The 20,043-nt window shown below is 30.7% G+C and overlaps 2 protein-coding genes across 2 annotated transcripts in view; one reads left to right on the forward strand and one right to left on the reverse strand.

Moving 5' to 3' along the window:
• Positions 1-20,043, forward strand: part of LOC107444215 (ras association domain-containing protein 8) — a 376,108-nt gene that overhangs the window by 49,887 nt on the left and 306,178 nt on the right. The gene's annotated exons all lie outside the window — the stretch shown is intronic.
• LOC107446971 (soluble guanylate cyclase 88E) overlaps positions 1-20,043 on the reverse strand; it is a 202,004-nt gene that overhangs the window by 37,217 nt on the left and 144,744 nt on the right. Inside the window, exons 5-6 of the mRNA XM_043047850.2 lie at positions 16,542-16,626; positions 9,037-9,166 (exon numbers count right to left, since the gene is read on the reverse strand). Of these exons, the coding sequence (XP_042903784.1) occupies positions 9,037-9,166; positions 16,542-16,626 (215 nt within the window). The remainder of the gene's footprint in view (positions 1-9,036; positions 9,167-16,541; positions 16,627-20,043) is intronic.

Consider the following 20,043-nt stretch of genomic DNA (forward strand, 5'->3'; position numbering starts at 1 on the left):
CATCTACAAAATTCTCGAATTGTCTCAAAGACGACAGAACGTCTAGGATTCCAGACCTCGCGAATGCCAGCCAGTCTCGAAAACTATCGCGACTGGCAGGTCAGAAAGGAACCAGTGATCGGGGCTCGCCCGTAACAGTATCACGTGAATTTGGTTTCAAAAATACAACCCTATTATAGTAAATGTTTTATCAGTATTCTGAGAAATACCGTGAGAAAAAAAAAGTAGGCATAAGGCAAATAAAAATATATAGTCTTAAAAAATAATAACCCGCATAATTTCTACTAAAATTTTTATTTTTGTCTGTATTATTTTGTAAATTCACTTTGTCTGAGCTCAAGGGGGGGGGGGTTTAAACCCATAACCCCCCCTTGCGTACGCCCCTGCCTGTAGGATATGTCATTTAAGAGGTCTTTTCGAGTAATACAGTGTCTTTATAGTGTACCTGTAGGATAAGTCATTTAAGAGGTCTTTTCGAGTAATACAGTGTCTTTATAGTGTACCTGTAGGATAAGTCATTAAATAGGATCATCATTAGGGTCATGAATTATCTTTGAGAGCCAGCATTATCTTTTTAGATCAGGAATCACTCCTTAGGAGTGACTACCTTTCCTTTGGATCTAGCATTATCTTATACAATCAAACATTATCTAGAATTAGGCATTATATCTTTAGATAAGTCATTATTTTTTTAATACAACATTTTCAGACACACGCTATGCATTCTCGGCTCTAAACCAAATCTACTGGATTTGCTTCGTTTTTAAATTAAATTAAACTTTATTTCTTCTTTACTGTTAAAAAATCTATTAAATTTAACAGAGAAAACTGTAGGCAGTGTGTCAGTATAAAACCGGTTATTTCGTAAAAAAATACTGTTATTTAAAAACAGTCACCTGTTTTTCAGCAGATAAATACTGTTTCTTTAAACAAACTAGCTCCGTTATCATGGTAGGTGCGAGCCGAGATCAGTCTGTTATTTTAACGAAACATTCTATAAAATATGTATGTCAGCATCATGGTAGGTGCGAGCCGAGATCAGTCTGTTATTTTAACGAAACATTCTATAAAATATGTATGTCAGCATCATGGTTGGTGCGAGCCGAGATCAGCATTCGAATGATCAGTCGAATCTGGGATTCAAACCATTATCGCATCATTGGGGGTCGAGTGCTGTCTTCTGAATTTCGAAAGCTCCGTTGTGTCATTATGAAGAAAAATCTTGAACTGTTTTTTTTTTTTTTTCAAAAAAAATCACACTTATTGAAGTAATAAAGTGTAAAGACATTTAAGACTATAATAGCCCACCCGTATAAAAATGTCTGGCAATCTTAACTTATCAAAAAATTATATCTAAATAAATATTTGATAATCAGGTAGAGTATCAATTTAACAATTAAATCGAATCGCAGATACATACGAAGTTCAAAACTACAAAATAATTACTGAAAAATAAGAGCAAATATAGAAAATTATCGTAAAATAATTTGAAAAAAGATGGAGTTATCGTATGGTAAGCAACAGTGCATGGCAGAAACTAGAATATAAACTATCAATTTCACTACGTTTATGAATAGATTAAAAAAAAACAGAGAAAAACCGTTTAATCAACAAAATAGCTTTAAATCGTCAAATATACAGAAGAAGTCTGTAAAAAGAACTGAAATTTTTTACAGTGAGCGGATAAAAGATAAAAACAAAGAAAAAAATCGGTATTTTTCTTTGAACAGTTTTTTTCTGTGAAAAATGTGTCTTTCTTCTGTAGAAATTGCAGTCAGTTTTTACAATGCTTGATTAACTTTTTCAGCTAATTCAATTTATATAGCTAATTAGGAACATAACCAAGTACGAACTAAGAATATAACTATTGCTTTATAAGTACGTAGTTATTTTGGTATGATCCAGTTAATAACCTTCGAAAATATAAAGATTTTTAAATTAATTTTTAAATAAATTGGGTAAAATTATAAAAAGGATCAGAGCAGAAATAAAATACCCGCTGTGTTAAATCCAGTTTTGTAAACTATACACATATTAAGTTCTACAGAGTTCCTTTAATAAACTATTTTAAATGAAGTTTTGAAAAATAACTGTATAACTATAAATATTTATTATTAGATGATTAATAAATATTTATTAAATAAAAAGCTTGCTAAAGACAATCACTGCTTTGTTTTCTCTTAAAAGATAATAGAAATACTATACTGAAACATATTGGAAAAATTCTTTCGAATATAAAAGATTATATACCAACCAATCTTTTCCATTGATACTATGATATATTTCCTATACCGTTCAAATAATGCGAAGATATCTATTTCAAATACAAGAGCAAAGTAAATACTGAATCCGAATTCTCAATGCTGTTTAATGATTTTTATTTACTTGCGCTGTTCTTAAAGAGGAACCTTCTTTTCCATGTCAAGAACTCAATAAACATTTAAACTTTAAAAATATTTTTATAAATAAATGGATAAAAATAAAAAAGGATTTTCGTAAAAATTCATAGTACATTTCATGTCATTATTTGTTAAAAGTAAGGGCAGGAATGTGATCACGCAAACGAATTTTTACAGTGCACTGAATCATTTAACCTAATGGTACCTACTCACAGTATTTTTGGGACAATTCAATAAATGCCTTCTAAGCTCTCAGAATTTTTTCTTTCTCATGAATTTAAAAAAAAAATTGTAAGTATACATTTTTTAAAATTTTATTTATGATATAATGTATCAAGCATGCGTGTAGTAAAGTAGATTTTTTGATTATCACTCAAATACCGTTTTTACATTGTCTGAAAGAGTCATCGATTTATTGATTAATTTTACAAAATATTATGACCACCCCTACGTTTTGCAATGAACTCTCCTGGATGACGTGGAAGGCACGTGATCAGGTGGAAGTGGTATTTAACTGTTGCTGAAGAATTTGAAGAATCATTCTTACACTTACTTCTGTGAGTGATGGGAAAGGCTGCGGATCTAAGCGACTTTGATAGATGGCAGATTGTAATGGTTCGAAGGCTCGGAACAAGTATTTCCGAAACTGCACGACTCGCGGGTTGTCCGTGATCTACAGTTGTTAGTACTTATGTAAAGTGGACGTTATGAATGATGAATGAATGACGGATGTTATGAATGACGTATGAATGACGGATGTTATGAATGGATGTTATGAATGACGGTGAAACCAGCAGTAGACGATATAGTGTTGGACGTCCACACGCTATCAAAGAAAAAAGTCGTCGGAGATTGTCTCGCTTGGTGAAGCAAAACCGGAGATAGACAGTAGCTCAGCTGACATCCCAATACATTGCAGGGTCAAGTAGAATAGTATCAGAGCACGCTGTTCAGCGGACACTGTTGGATATGGGGCTACGCAGCAAACGTCCCACTCGTGTGCCTTTGCTGACCGAGCGTCATCGCCAACTACACCTGATCTGGGCCCGGGAACATCGCGACTGGCCCATGGATCAATGGGAGAGAGCTGCTTGGTCAGGTGAATCACGGTTTGTGATTCATCACTCTGATCGTCGTGTTAGGATACGTCGTCTTCCAGGCGAACAGTTACTACCTACATGTACAGTAGGCCATACACAGGCCGGTGGTGGCGGTATTATGCTTTGGGGGACGTTCTCTTGCGAGTCTCTGGGACCCTTGATTGTGGTAGAGCAGACCATGAATGCTACAAGGTATCTGAACATCATTGCGAACCAGTTGCACCCTTACTTGGCTTCTGTTTTTCCAGCTGGAAATGAAATTTTCCAACAGGACAACGCCTGTGTCACAAGGCTCAAATTGTGTTGGAGTGGTTCCATCAGCAAAATGCTGAATTCCAGTTAATGTCCTGGACGCCTAACTCACCGGATTCCAATCCGATAGAGTACATTTGGGATGTCATGGATCGGCAGCTCAGAGTTCACAGACCACAAAGTCGCAATATCTCGGATTTGCGTGCTTAAACATCTGGTACAATCTGTCTCCGGCCATATATATATATATNATGTATATATATATATATATATATATATATATATAGTTTGTCTCTTATTTATCAATTATGATAAATAAGAGACAAACAATTATAGATAATAATTTGTAATAAAGACATAAAATAATTTGAAAATTTGAAATCAACCTAAGCACTGTAAACAATTTCTATTAAAAACATAATAATTCTGTAACTTTCCTACCGAAAATTCCCGTTCTCTAAAACTACAAAATTTTACTGCTAAACTACATCGTTATCTACAAAAAGAGATATTTTTCTGTGAACAAAAATATGTAACAATTGAGACAGACTATATCTGTTGGGTACAGATTTCTTTTTTCAGTTTTGAACATGAAAAACTAAGGTATCAAAACTGAAACAAATTATTTGATGTATTGAAACAGATGTCGATTAGATTGTACTGTGGTCCAGGAGTTGGTCTCATACCATGAAAGTCTCGGGTTCGAATCCCGTCTGAACTTAACGATGGAAGAAAATGTTAACACGATTCCTTCAAAAGAAATGATTCTCAAAAGACTAAAATTGCCAAAATACTAGAAAATCTGTATCACTATGCCAACTAGAAGGTATACAGCTACCTTCCCGCCAAATTTGATCAAGGAATTGGCCTCATACTAGGCTGGTCTTGGGTTCGATTTCCATCTGAACTAAGCGATAGAAAAAAGTAAAAAAATTAACATGATTCTTTTAAAATTAACGATTATCAAAAGTCTGAAAATGAGATGTTAAAAAAAATAATCAAAATTCTAGAAATCTGTTTCACCATGTCAACCAGATGGTATGCAGCTATCTTCACGCCAGGTTAATCTGTCATACCCTGTTCTATGGAACCCCTCATCTATCATACCCTGATGTGGTGCGTACAGATGTTTTCTGTAGTGTTTGTTACAGGAAATTTTCGATAACTTAATTTTTCTGTATCATACGGATAATCTATGGCAACTTTGCTGCCAGATATGTTTCGTAATATAATAGATTTTTTTCTTACACTGAGCTTAGTATGTGATCTTTGAAACTGTACAAGTGTATTTATAATTAATAAAAGATTTTTTCATTATTATAATAAAATATTGCTGTGACAGATAAACAGAAATTACCTTGTATTTAGATATATTTATATTTAAGTGAATAACTTTTAAATTAATGCATAATTTATTGTAAAACAAATGTATTTTATTAAAGGAGAACTTAGAAACACTATTTTTATAAAATTTTGCAGCTGCCATAATTTGAATCAAAGAAAAGAAAATTCTACCAGTAAACTATTACCATATGAACGGAAAAACTACCAAATTAATTATTTAAATACCATATTTTATTTTATTAACCAGAATTACAGTTTTTTTTACCAGAAACATCACGATTACATGCATACTGTTTTAGATTCTTTTTACACACATTATTTCAAACAATACAATTTTGCAAAATTTTGTTCTCCGTGTACAAAAATAAAATTTTATGCTAAATGAGTTAGCACTAACACTAATGAAAATCATTCAATTCTAATTTTAACTGACAGACCATTTCTAATGAGATTTTTTAAAGATGTTACTTACAATCAAACTTCGTAAAAAAAATAAATCAACCTCCATAAGGCTTCGTGAAAGTAAGTATAAAGTTTGTTTTCAGACGGTATTACATTGTCCGAATTAAACAAAAAAGCAGATAATTTTAAAAAGAATTAAAATTTAATATTTCTTACATTAAACAATCAGATCATTATAGAATATTTTTGAGGAAAGTTAATTTTAAGAAATTTTTATACAAAAAAAAAAATTATCATTGAACTCGAAAGCATAATAAAGCGAAAAATAGAAATCTATCCATTCCGCGAACTCGTTTACAACTATTCCACCCAATAATTCTTTATCGCAAAATCCCTCCTTTGACTAAATTGACATGGAACACGCAGTCAATTTGCAGTCATTATCCGTAAATTTCCGACAGTACTTACTGTCTAGTCTGTCGAATATATTTATTCCATCAACAAGTCGTTTTGGCGAGTCACTTTCCTTTCTAACGCCGAAACAATACCGCCAATATTGAAAATAACTCCTCCCTTTATTCCGTGGTCAAAGGCATAACACGATTCCAATTAAAATGTATTTGCATAATCAATTTGAGAGTCAAAGAATTTAATTTAATCACCTTTTCTGAGATAAATTGGGAATTGTAGTAAATTCTTAACAAGATTTTTCTTTTTAGAATTACGCAATAATGATTCCACAAATCTTCAGAATGTCTTCAACAAATCGATAATTTTAATTAAACGCAAGGGACAGTTGAAAGCTAGGCAAATTCGAATATATTAAGAAAAAATGCATACGTGAAAAGATAAAATTTTTTCTAGTAAATTAATTCAAGTTTGAAGATTCTATGAATTAAAAAATATTTCTTAAAAATAGAAAACCAGATTTTAAAAAAAATAAAAATACTATATTTCATAATAAGTTAAAAAGCGTTTCGATATTTTAGCTTTTATGGGAAAAAATATTTATCAATGCAAATTAAGTGCTAAGTGCAATATGGTTAGTGTAGATATTTGATGACTGAGACCAACAGTTAATTCAACAGTTCTCAGGTGAGAGTACCTGATCCTGAATGAGTTTAACCTGCTAAACAGAAATACAATACTAAAAAAAAGGTAATTAGCCCTCTTTGCAAAAAAATTTAGGTTTTTCGTTACATAGGATGCGTTTTTCAAACTTAAATATAATGCATCACATGCTTTATATTGCATTACATTAAAGTACAATGCAATATATGTATGTACGGTGCTGCAAGTCACTGTATTATATTATTTTACTATATTATTTTATTATATTATTTTATTTTATAACCGTCGTTAAACAGGAGATCCAATTTTCGGGTTTACGACTACTAATGTTCATCTCCGTAGCCTTGTCATTTTGAACCCACTACAGAAGACCAGGGAACTTCTAGATCAAGTATTTGGAGAAATTTGCCTTCGTGGAAGACATTTTGATGGAACTAACCTGCATTTTCGTTACTTGGAGAGGAAAACTATGAAAAACTCCCATGGCTAACTTGATGGTAACGGGACTCAAACCCATGATCCGTCTACCACTGAGGATATTTTACGTCAGCACTGTGATTGGGGCAAGCCGGGTGTGGAATTCGTATAGACCAGCCATCGCTGGGATTCTAACCCTGTTGACCCCATTGGAAGGCGAACGTTCTATCCCCAGAGCCACCTCAGCTCTTATTGTTCTATCAAATTCATTTTATTATAATATTTTATTATTTAATATTATTATTATACAGATATAATATACCTTGTACATATACTGTCCAAAACCAGCAAAGAAACTTCCCTCTACTCAGTGTCAAAAAAATAAAATAAAAAATACATTAAATCAAATTTTGCGAGATTTTAGATTAAGCAGCCTTTCAGAAACTCTCAGTTTAGGAAATTTCTTTGAAGTAAAGAAATACAGATTTACAATGCAATTAAGAAATCTCAAGCATATTAAGGTGTTCTTAATGTATATTAAAGCATATGGACATCTATACCGTACCGAGCGCAGGGGCTCGTTTCAATTAGAAATGAACAAAACAGTCCAAAAGACTTCTGAAAAAATCTTAACAGAATCTTCCAGAAAATACAGCTATTTTTAGCTCTCAATTACAGCTCAAATAAAAGCGTAATACAGCGTAACATAGACTTTTTAACGCGGTTCCCTACAGACTAGCAAAGCAGAACTACCGCAGTCGCAAGCAAACTAATCCCTACTCTACGAGGAACACTAATATTTATATAGGTTTGGCGACGACACCTGCGACACCTCCTAGAACAGAGAAGGCCTCAGCACGGATTAATTTAGTAGTCCGACGTAACGAACGTAAACTGCGTAATGGAGAAAAATAAGAAAGATGTCACTACTCTCTTGCTACTAAGGTGCGCAGTTTGGGAAAGCAAGAAAGATGACATTACGTTTGGACTACTAAATGATCAAATTTCTTATTTATGGTAACCAGTACTAAGGCCTCCTCTCATCTGAAAGGTATTGCGTCACCTCGGAACTTGATTCTAGATATGATTCGATATGATTCTAGACTATTCCCGCAAATATTGATCCTATCGCTTTGAAACTCGAATTTTTCAGAACAATCATTCTGTCACCTAGACTGTCATAATCATTCTGATACTGTGGTCGCCAAGTATCGCCAAGTCGGCAAAAATTTTGCCAAATCGAAACTTCCACAACGAATGCATTAAGCCTTATTTTCTTTCAAAATTACGTTAGAATTCCACGCCTTTCTTACAAATTCTCTAATTTGTTCGAAAGATCATTCTTAGATCTTCTTCTCTTCATCTTCTTCTTGGATCATTCCTAGTCCGTCTGAGGCATTTAGCCTCATGACAAAAAAATAATTACAAAATTATACAAATATTTAAAAATTTGTAACAATATACTTTTCTAAACAATGCATGTGTGGTGCAAGAAAAAAGTCGCAGATATTTCAGGTGTTTCTTTTTATTTTATTTCGTAGCCGTCGTTGAACAGCCGATCCGATTTTGGATTTACGACTACAAATGTTCAACTCCGTAGTCTTGTAATTTTGATCCTAATCCAGAAGACAAAGGAACTCATGGATCAAGTATTGAGAAAAAAATTTGATTTAATGGAAGACTCTTTGATGGAACTAACCCGCATTTGCATTACATGGAGAATAAGATCACGAGAACCTCCCACGATTAACCTGACGGCAAGTGGACTCAAAGCCATGATCTGTCTACCACTGAGGATATTTCACGTCAGCACTGTGGTCGGTGCAAGCCGGGTGCAGATATGGTATCTACCGGGATTCGAACCCGATTCACCTCATTTGAAAGCGAGCTCTCTGTCCCTTGAGCCATCTCGGCTCTCAGGTTTTCCTTATCATATTTATGTTCAGCTTGAAACCATTAGGAATTAAAAATATTCATCTGGGAAACGGGAAATTTTTTTTAAAAAATTTCTGCCTAGTAAAATAATTAAGAAGTAGGAAAAATAAACAAACCTGATCCAAAGCCAGCTTCAATTCTGCGGATTGTTGTTGTCCGGCCAGCACCATATCTCGGCTAAAATCATGCATGCTTAGATCATTGATGTAGAGTCCAGTATGTACCATTGCATCCAAGTCACGCATTCTAAAAATGGCAATTTTCAATAATTTGATGATGAAAGCACTATTTCATTTTTCACAATTAATTTATTGTATGTATAACACAATTATTTGTGGATATTATTTTGTGAAATATTGAATAGAAAATTTCAGTGCAATCTTAGGAATTTAATTTTAGCACTAAGTCTCTTTGACATAAAACATACAAGGATTTGATATAGTAATCAGAAACTTAATATGTATTAAATTGTAAATTCTAAATATAATAAATTCTAAATAATAATTTCTAAGTTATATATGAAGCTGATTTTGTGAGGTGTAAATGAGGCTGAAATTTAGGTTTATTAATGAGGTTATTTTTGGTGCAAAACATTACCTAATTTTCTATCTCAGGTATATTTCAGGTATATCTCAGGTATTAAGGGAACTACCACTAAAAATTACACTATTTTGAGTTGTCTTGTTCAGGACGCATCCTTATTAGTTCAAATTTACCCTCACTTTTAATGCCGTCATGCGACCTGGTTGACCAGTCAACATAATCTGCGGCGAACTCCTCTTACATTCCTTTATAACCCTCTAAAGTGCTCTCATTAATATATTTCTGATGCTATTAAACTTGTCCATTACTTGTTTTACGCAACCCTTATATAAACAAATATGATAAAATATAGATTCCCCAATATTAAGCCTACATTGCGAACCTTTCTCGGGCCTTTGTCACCAAATATAGAAACTACAATCTTAGCCCAACATAGCAAGTTTACAAAGGTTCGAGATAAAAATAATTCTAAATTCACATCACAAAACTACTTAAGTCTTTTTCTACAAAAACTATACACCCTAAAATGAAACACATATAGCGATTTATTAGAACATTTTTTTCCAATTTTAAACCCTACTGCGGGCAATGTATAATTATTGTTAGGAATATTTATAAATAAAATATGTTAAAACTACACAAATTGAACATCAATGAAAGTATAGGCAATGTTTTTTAAATATATTGAGAGCAATGATTATTAAATATAATTGCTATTAGAAATAGTTATAAATAAAATATGTAAAATCTATACAAATTTATAATAAATAAAAATGTAGGCAATGGTTATTGTGTTTATATGTAGTAAAAATTGTAGATGAATTGAAAAAAGGTTTTTTTTAACCATTCAAAATGATTATGTTTAGATTTTTTGTAACATTAAAATCGGGATATAAATTCGTGATACCAACACTGTGTTTATGCAATAAAACAATATTTTGTGATCTTTCAACTTATTACTACATATAATTGTACATATAATTGAACAAAATATAATTGTAGCAATCGTGAGATTTCGTGAGCGAAGTCAGAACCCATTAGGTAATAAATAAAATTATTTCAAGAATGTATTTAAAAATGATTATGCAGAAATTTTAAGGGTTGTTTAGCAAAGCGAGTAGGATGCGGAGCTATTAAATTCAAAAGTAAAAAATACACATTTGTTATACACAGTAAAAAATTCAGGATCAAATTTCGGTAATAAGTATCAACAGTCAAGATGCCGTAACATGCTATTGAACAAAAAATCTGATATACCGTAATTTTCACAGTAATAATCACTCTCATTAAATAAATATTACTATAAAAATTAGGGTATAATATTTTACGGTTATTATGGATTTTACGGTAAACTGGATTTTACGGATGGTGCACCCAAAGTGCTGGTACTTTATACAATGATTTGATCCCGAAGTTTTTTACGGAGTAGTGAGTTTTATTTTTACAGTTAGGCCGATAAATTTGCATTAATAAAAACCAACTACGTTCTTTAACACTATCAATAAGAATAAATGTTTGCGATGGAAATATCAAAAGGCAAAACCCAACGATAAATTTCACAAATAATTATATTAGAACAGTTAAATAGAATACAACTGCAGATGCTGCCGTATAGCATCATCCTTAGTACACAATCTAGGGTTTAAATTTAATTAGTTTTTGAGTAGAGAATTTGCTCACGAAATATGCTACTTCACTGCAGTATATAAGGACTAATATAGAGCAATAGTTTATATGTCTATATTATACCCTATATCTATGATAGAACCCCTATATCTATGATATTCCCTATATCTCTACAATTTTATGTTTGACATTTCTGAGTTTAACTTTTTTTTTTATCTCGTATTCTTCTTAAGGATTATATAGTCAAATAGTTACATCGTGAATGCTATTTCACTCTTAAAATAACATTTTTCTTTAGAAAAAATTAAGTTGAAAAAAGATAATTATAGAAATCGGAAGCTATTTCAATCTATCCTTCAAAATCTTAAGAACAAAGGGGAATTTTTTTTATTTTATTTATGTTCACATTTAATTAAAATATTCATTTTTAAGTGCTGAACTCATTATCCGATGAAAAACTATTGCTTATCTTCACTACATAAAAATGTACTTTTTAACTTAAATTAATTATTACAAAATAGAACTATCTTTTTAAACTAACACTAAGAAAATTTAACAATGCTGCTTGGAATCAATTTCAATTACTCTACTAAATTTTACAAAATTGTTCAAAAAAAATAAAATAAAAAATTTACACAATTGATATTCACATTAAATTTATTACTCGTAAGTACATTTTTAACGCTACAGACACTATCTCTTTAAGTAGTATCATCCTTTTATTTTAACTTCCACGTGTTTATTTCACTCTGAAGATAAAGCAAACACGAATAGCTAATGCGAAATATAATGGTATAACATTTATTTCCAAGAATATTAAATGGGCTTAAGAGTTCACTTAAAATCAGTAGAAAGAAAAATTTAACGACTTTCTGTTAGAAGTTTTAAAATACATTTATTCTTTAACGGTTGAGTGCCATTAAATATCAACGAGTAATATCATAGGTAAAAGTAAGCACAGTGAAAATATTTCATTTTGTCCAAATATCGTTTAAACTTTCAGACTAATTTTAGCTTGTTTTGAACAGTTAAAAGTACCTAAACGCACCAAGTTTAGTCAAATAACTTAAGTTTTCTAGATTTGAATTGGCTTAAATAAAAAGTTTTCTGGTTTAGCGAATTAATATAAAAGTGCAATTAAATATCAATGAGTATAAAGAGTTAAAAGTAAGCATAATGAAGACAGTTAATTTTTTCTAAATAACGCTTTAATTTTCAGATTAGTTTCAGCTTGTTTTGAATAGTTAAAAGTATTTTAAGGCACGAAACTTGGTTAAAATAACTTTAGTTTTTAGAAGTGGAATTGGTTTTAATGAAAATCTAGGTTTTAATCTTTTAGTGAGATTGTCAATTAATCATGTACCAGTAACTATCACAGATCATATTTATATATGATCATACGATAACTGTTACAAATATCAGTAGTCAGTAATATATATATTTCCAGGCACATATAATCCCGATTTCATTTCCGTTGCTAGTATCCGTAAATACATGGTAAACTACTGGAACATCTGTAGTAGTTATATTTTCATTACAACTAACGAAAGTTTGAGTAAAAAGAGAGAGTGCTTTCATTAGCTCTTAATTATTTTAAATTCACTTTTTTTCAAAATCCTTTTATAAAATCCTTTTACTTTTTTTTAGTTTAAAGAAAAGTAACGTTGGTTGTAACAAAAATTTCTTTTCCTAATTTTCTGAAAAATGCTTAAAAAATTTAATGTTTTTTTATTAAAAAATGTTTGCTATGAAAGGAAATTTCTTTATTTCTTCATAAAAATCCGGATTTTTTAAGAATTTTTGCCTTTTTCTTCGAATTTTTTTTTTCTTTCGGTTTCTTGCTATTTTTATTATTATTATTATCTCTCCCTCCCCCTTCTTCCATTGTTCTGTAATTTTTCCCTTGTTTTCTCTTCATTTTGAACTTATTTTATGAGTTCTATTTACTTGCAGCTTATGCGCAATAAATAATACTTATTGTTTCTCTTAATTTTCTTCGTGTTTTTTGTATTTATTTATTATGCTATATATATATATATAAATATATTATTATGATCATTATTATTTTAAAAGCACTAGAAAAGTGTGAATTTCCGAAATTCTGTCAATGCGTTTATCTTTCAGCTAAGAAGATTTAATACTGATTTTTCAAACTACTTCATAAAATAAAATTTAAAAACAACTTCAATAAAAAAATATTTTCTTATTTCTAAATAATTCCACTCTCTCCTCGCTATCGCTCATCAGCTCCCGAAAGTGCTTATACAGTTTATTTTCGATGACTTCGCAATCTAAAGTTGCTTTTTTCATCTCCAATTTCTTTAATGCTTAATCTTTCATATTTTATACTTTATATAAATTATGTAAGAAGCTAGGTTTTAAATATCAACTTATCGCCGAATGAAACGATTCAAATATTTGTTGAAATAAAGACAAAGCCATCTTTCTTACTATTACTCCTTTCATTGTTATAATTAGATGGACAATATATTTACATAACTAACACATTGTTTCTAGCAATAATGTATTTAAAGTCATTACGACTAGTTTTTACTTCACGTAGAAAAATCCCCCCCCCAAAAAAAGAACCAGTCAACATAAACTATTTAATTACTTCGAATCTTATTATTATTATTTATTATTATAACCATCGTTGAACAAACGACGCAATTTTGAGTTTACGGCTACCGTTGTTCAACTCCGACGCCCTGTAATTTTGACCCCACTCCAGAAGACAAGAAAACATTTAGATCAAGTATTGTAATCTTTTTGTACGAAGCAGCTTTATGGTGGTGTCATCTATGCGTGAATGAGAGTATCGTAATCTAATAGTCCAGGGTCATAAATTGGGAAGTGCTGGACACTGGAAATTCTCCATTTGTTGAAGGGAATGAAAGAAGTATTGTGGTGTGAATGCTTGGACTCGAATCTTCGTTCTGTCATGAGATCACCAGATTAGCCCTCTCGGCTATAATATGTAATGCAATCTGGATATGTAATGAACGCTGCATATAATATGTAATGGACGCTGCAAGTAGCTTAATAAAGTGCCTCTACTTGGTGCGATAAATATCTGGTTGTTTAACAGTATAAGTTGAAAGCAGTTAATAAACAGTTATTCTTACGGCTAACAGTTTGAATACTGTCTTATGGCGATTTTATGGTTATTTGACTCTTTTGTTTGAATATGATAAAATAACAATGAAATAAATTGTTATTTAACCATTTTTTTCCCGAAAAAATTCTGACTGTGAATAGATGAAATGCATAATTTGCCCACACTGACCGAATGTCATGTGGCTAGTGCAGACTGAAATAACTTCTTCAAATGAAAAAAAAATAATAAGTATGCATTGTTATTAGTTTACGTATCATTAAAAATGAAAACAAGCAGTAAAATTTTAGTAAGGATAAATATGCAAGATAAGTTCAAAATGATGGAAAGTAAAATTCTGCTTATAAACTTTACTATAATAGTTATGTCTTAATAGAACGCAGAGGAAATTTATCAAATCTTTGCTTAATCTTTTATAAATAATACCATTACAGTGTTTTTTCTTACTACACTTTCCCTTTCAGTAATGTTTGGTAATAAAGACTAATGATATTTCTAAAAACTTCTTTGCTCATGGATAAGGATTTTGTAATTTAACTATTGTAATGAAGGTCGTTTTATATCGGCTTTAAAAGCCATTAAAAGAACATTGGTTGGTTCCTCTGACATCGTGGTGTAATGCTTCCTAATTATATTGTTGCAACATTTCGATCTAACTTACTGCGAGGATAATAATGAAAACTTAAGATTTTTTTTACCAAGTATTGCTTTTCATAGGATTTTTTTTAAAATTCCTAAGGTATCTTGATAGGGATATTATGTATTTCTATAGCATTCCAAGAATATACTTTTCTGTTAAATAAAATTGCCCCCATTTGCAAACAATCAATTATTTACCATTGATTAAACGACCAGTTAGTGTGTAGATATATTTTGGTAGCAAAAGTAGGATATAAGTATTTCTTAATATTAAATTTTGGACTTGGTAAATGTTTCGCTTATTCGAAGAAGCTTAAGAAATTGATCTTAAGAAATAGAAAATAGATTTCGTTTATTTATGAACGCTGAGAAAGACACGAAAACAAGATAGAAAAAAAATTTAAAAATATATTTATATTAGATATTAATACTATGGAGAAAGGTTACTCAAATAAGATGTGAATCAAGTGACAGCATTAGAAATATAGCAGCCACAGCATGTGGAGTGCACCTTAAACTGTATATAAATGATAAACCAGCTCGCATGAGAGCATATGACGTTAATGTAAAGTCGTGCTAATATGGAAAATTATAGAACGCGCTGCAGTACAATTTTTAATGGCTTAATGTGAGTATTTATCGTTAAGTGTTTGTTGTTACTGACGACGTTAAGTGTTGTTGTTATTTTGTTGTTATTGGCGTCTAGAATGAGCAGCTGGGAATAGTTAATATAAAATATTTTCAATAAGGGTTTGCATCAAAAACAGAGGTCAAACAAATGTTATCAAATTGTGATAATTAAGGCGATTAGAGGTAATCAAAAAGTTATGATTATACTGATTGTATTTGGCATGAGTGAAAAAATGGTGCTATTGTCTTCCCTTACAAAAATGTAAGGTATTTTTGAGGTTTATATGAGTTTGTTTTTAAATGTCAAGATTGATTTGAGATTTATTCGAAGTTGGTTACAAAAACATTTTTAAAATATCCACCTCCCAAGGTGCATATTCAAAATATGTATTCATTCACACTTGAGGTTGTTTTGAGGTTGATAAAAACCTACTTTAGAGCAAATAGCTTAGGGAGGTTGTTTTTGAAGTGTATGGATTTATTTTTCTTATCTTCAAGCAAATACATATATTTGAGATGTGAATTTCACCCGATCTAAATTAAAACTATTTCTGAGTTAGATATGAGGCTGATTTTGTGAAGGGTAAATAAGGTTGAAATTGAGATTTATTAATGAGGTCATTTTTGGTCCAAAACATAATCTCATTTTCTATCTCAGGTATATTTTTTTTAACCTGTCAACCTCAAAACACCTTATTTTTTGTAAGGAAACTACCACTAATAATTACACTATTTTGAGCTGCCTTGTTCTAAACTCATCCTTATTAGTTCAAATTTACCATTCCTTTAAATGCTATCATGCGACCTGGTTAATCAGTTTACAATGTTTTTTAAATATAATGAGAGCAATGATTATTAAATATAATTACTGTTAGGAATAATTATCTATAAAATATGTAAAAACAATACAAATTTATAATAAATAAAAATGTAGGCATTGTTTATTAAATATAATGAGAGCAATGATTATAACATATACTGAAGGAAATTATTAAAAACTGCAACTTAGAGTAATATGCACTGACATAAAATGAATTTTACAAATTTTTAAATTAAAATTCAACTTACACAGGAGTTCCTAGATAGACCATACTCTTCCACTCTTCCATATACATCATTTGTCCTTTTAAATGTAATAATTTGTCTTCTAATCCTATGAATAGTAAAGTAAACTTTTAATTTAAAGACCTTTTTTTAATGAAATATTAAACATTTTAAAATATTGTATAGTGTTCCAAAAAAGCGAACGTCCTGTATAACTTTTGATCTAATGATCCGAAGAAAAAAATATATATAAAAAATAACTTACACTGTAAGAAATTCCGGATAAAGTTCCGGTAAAAAGTATTGGTACTCAAGGTGTGGTACTTTTTACCATTAAATTCATTTTAAATGGAACACTCTACTGAATTAAAAAAATCTGATATACCGCAATGTTTTAATTGTTGAATTACCATAAAATCGCTGAATCACTCAAATTAAATAAAAATTACTGCAAAAATTACGGTCTAATATCTTAACGCTGTTTTTCGAAGCTCTATCTCCCAAGAAAATTTTAAAAAACATAGTTTAATTGCCTCACACTCGGAGCAATGCGATGATTTTAAACTATCTGTGTAAACTTGCCGTGAAGACTTTTCTAGGTTTTAGAACAGACAAATAACTTAAACATTTTAAAAGTTATTTAACTTTTTTTAAAAAATAGCCAATTTGGCGACATTTTTCGACCTAGATGAAAATTATCAAAATCCCTACCATATTCCCAGTTTTTGCAAATGTTTATGAACCCAAGTAATGCAGCACTGGAGTAAGTTTTTGAATCTTAAAAATTATACCACAAGCGCTTTTCATTTTCACAAAACTGTGGCTTTCCACCTTATTTGACGTTTTGATCCATTTTCAAGATAAGCGCAGCTGTCATGAGTAACAGTTACAAACTCTCTGCAGTTATAAAAATAGAATATTATTCGCAAAAAACCATAATTTCATATTACGACTTAACCTTCGAAAAACAGTCCTCAGGTAAAAATGGATTTTACGGATTTTGCCCCCAAAGTACCGCACTTTATACAGTAATTTGATCCAGAATTTTTTATGATGTACTAGGACTCAATCTTGTAGGTTCGAAGTCCTTATCTGAAATATACTAATTAGTTAGATCAAATGATAGTTTAAGTTAAGAAATAGGAGATAAAAACGTACAGTCTCTCAATAAACATACCTTTTCTTTTCGACGAATTGAATTCCTGACTCTTTAAAAAGGAAGGGGGAAGTTGCAATTTAGAAAACAATGGTCCCATAGAATTTAAAAATTTGGTCAAGAGATATAGGTCGAAAGTTTCTATTTTGCTAATTTGGTCGTCTGAAACAGTGTTCCCCAACCTTTTTATCACAACAGACTTGTCAACGTTTGATAATTTTACCGCGGCCCGGTGGGGTGGGGGACGTTGATTGTTTATATTTTAAATTATTTTGGTTTTTGAATTTTAATTTAATTGTATTTAAACATGCCTTCAATATAAAACACAGTTACACCAAAAAAAATATAAAGTGATTTAACATTTTAATTTAGTAGAATGTTAAATCAATGACAACCCTGAGCCTGTTTCTTTGCAATAAATGCATCTGGGGGTAATCGGAGACAATGACACCCGAAGTGTGTTGCTTATGTCCTGTTTATTCCGTTGCTTTGTTTTGGTTGCTGTTACTGCAGAATACCCCGCTTTACATTGATAGGTTGTCGGAAATGGCAATGGGGATTTAAGTGCTCTGGTGGCAATCTCGGGGTATTTTGCAGGGCATTCTGCCAATCTCGAGGTATTCTACCTTCGGGGCCCCTTTTTTTTAAATAAATAAAATTTTAATAGAACACAGATATTTTTAATTTGGGGTATAAACCTAGGAATTTAAATTCAGTTTCAATGAAATGGGCGGTCCGGTACCATTTGATCCACGGACCGGTACCGGGGGTTGGGGAACATTGGTCTAAAAGAAACTGTTTATTAAATTTCTGATTCTCAAGTATTATTTCCTTCAAATTTTGGATTTTGTAATTTTAATTTACGAAAATTAGAAATGCGTATGCCTTATAATTCAACTTTTTTCAATTTAGTCTAGAGAGAGGTCACAAGTTTTTATTTTTCTAATTTGGACGTCTCAAAGAAGCTGTATTTTAATTTTTTTGTTCGAGAATTACTTCCTTAAAATTTTGGATTTTAAGGAAGTAATTGTAAATGTAATTTACAATTACTTGTAATTGGAATTTTTGTAATTGGAATTTACGAAAATTAAATTGTTGCAAAATGCGTATGCCTTACAATTCAACTTTTTTGAGCTTAGTCAAAAGAGAGGTCAAAGGTTTCTATTTTTTTAATTTGGACGTATCAAAGAAGCTGTATTTTAAATTTTTTTTTGCTCGAGAATTACTTACTTCAAATTTTGGATTTTTAAATTTGAATTTACGAAAATTAAATTGTTGCAAAAATGCTTACGCCTTACAATTCAACTTTTTTGAGCTTAGTCAAAAGAGATGCCAAAGGTTTCTATTTTTTTAATTTGGACGTCTCAACGAAACTGTATTTTAATTTTTTTTGGCTCGAGAATTACTTCCTTCAAATTTTGGATTTTGTAATTTGAATTTAAAATTAAATAGCTGTAAAAATTTTCATAATTTACAATTCAACTTTTTTGATCGTTAATAAATTAAAAAATAGAAAATAATTAATGATTAAGAAAATTACATTGAATTGTGTTCAAGCAAGTCTTATAAATGTGTCCAAAAACTTTTTGATTAGCTTCATTAGTTTCAGGAAAATAGCAAAATGCGTATTAAAATTTCCATAAAGGGGCCTAAACTTTCGACTACCCTCCTGACTTAACTACTGGGAGAGTATTTTCCAGATTAGTTGATCAAGAACAAATTTATCTTCAATAAATTTCATTTATTTTCCCATTCTTAAAAAAACAAAGATTGTTGTAAATTTATATAATAAAAGAGGCAAGACGCTGAAGAAGTAAGATGTCAAGACCAAACAAAAAAAAAGAAAGAAAGAAAATATTCATCTTGTTGATAACTAAATCGATAACTTAGAGTTCTTTAGAAATTTGAAAGAAATTCTAAAGCTGTAATATAATAAGATTAGTAAAAGAAATATGTTTCCAAAATTTGAAAGGTGTTCTGTCCAACATCACTCCATTTGAATATTTGATTCCGAGGAAATGATTGATCAGGTAGGTTGACGTTGGGAAAAGAATTGACAAAGCGCGAATTATTTATTGAGATAAGACAACAATTTACTATTCATGAATATATGTTTTTAAATACAACGAAAACTTTATACCACATTTGTTGCATATTAGAGTATATCTTATCAGAAAGTCTTCAATCATTATGCGAAAATGTCTAAAGTACATAATATATAACACAAAGTTAATAATAGTTTCGTTCTTTTTTCTTCTTTGTTTATTTTTTGAACATGGTAATACATCATTTATGTAGGGAAGAGAACGGCTGAAAGGGAAAGCTTTAATAAATTTGTGTAAAAAGTTTAATCAGTATTTTGAAGAGATC

The sequence above is a fragment of the Parasteatoda tepidariorum genome, chromosome 8, assembly GCF_043381705.1.
Source record: "Parasteatoda tepidariorum isolate YZ-2023 chromosome 8, CAS_Ptep_4.0, whole genome shotgun sequence".
In the NCBI taxonomy this organism is placed as follows: Eukaryota; Metazoa; Arthropoda; class Arachnida; order Araneae; family Theridiidae; genus Parasteatoda; species Parasteatoda tepidariorum.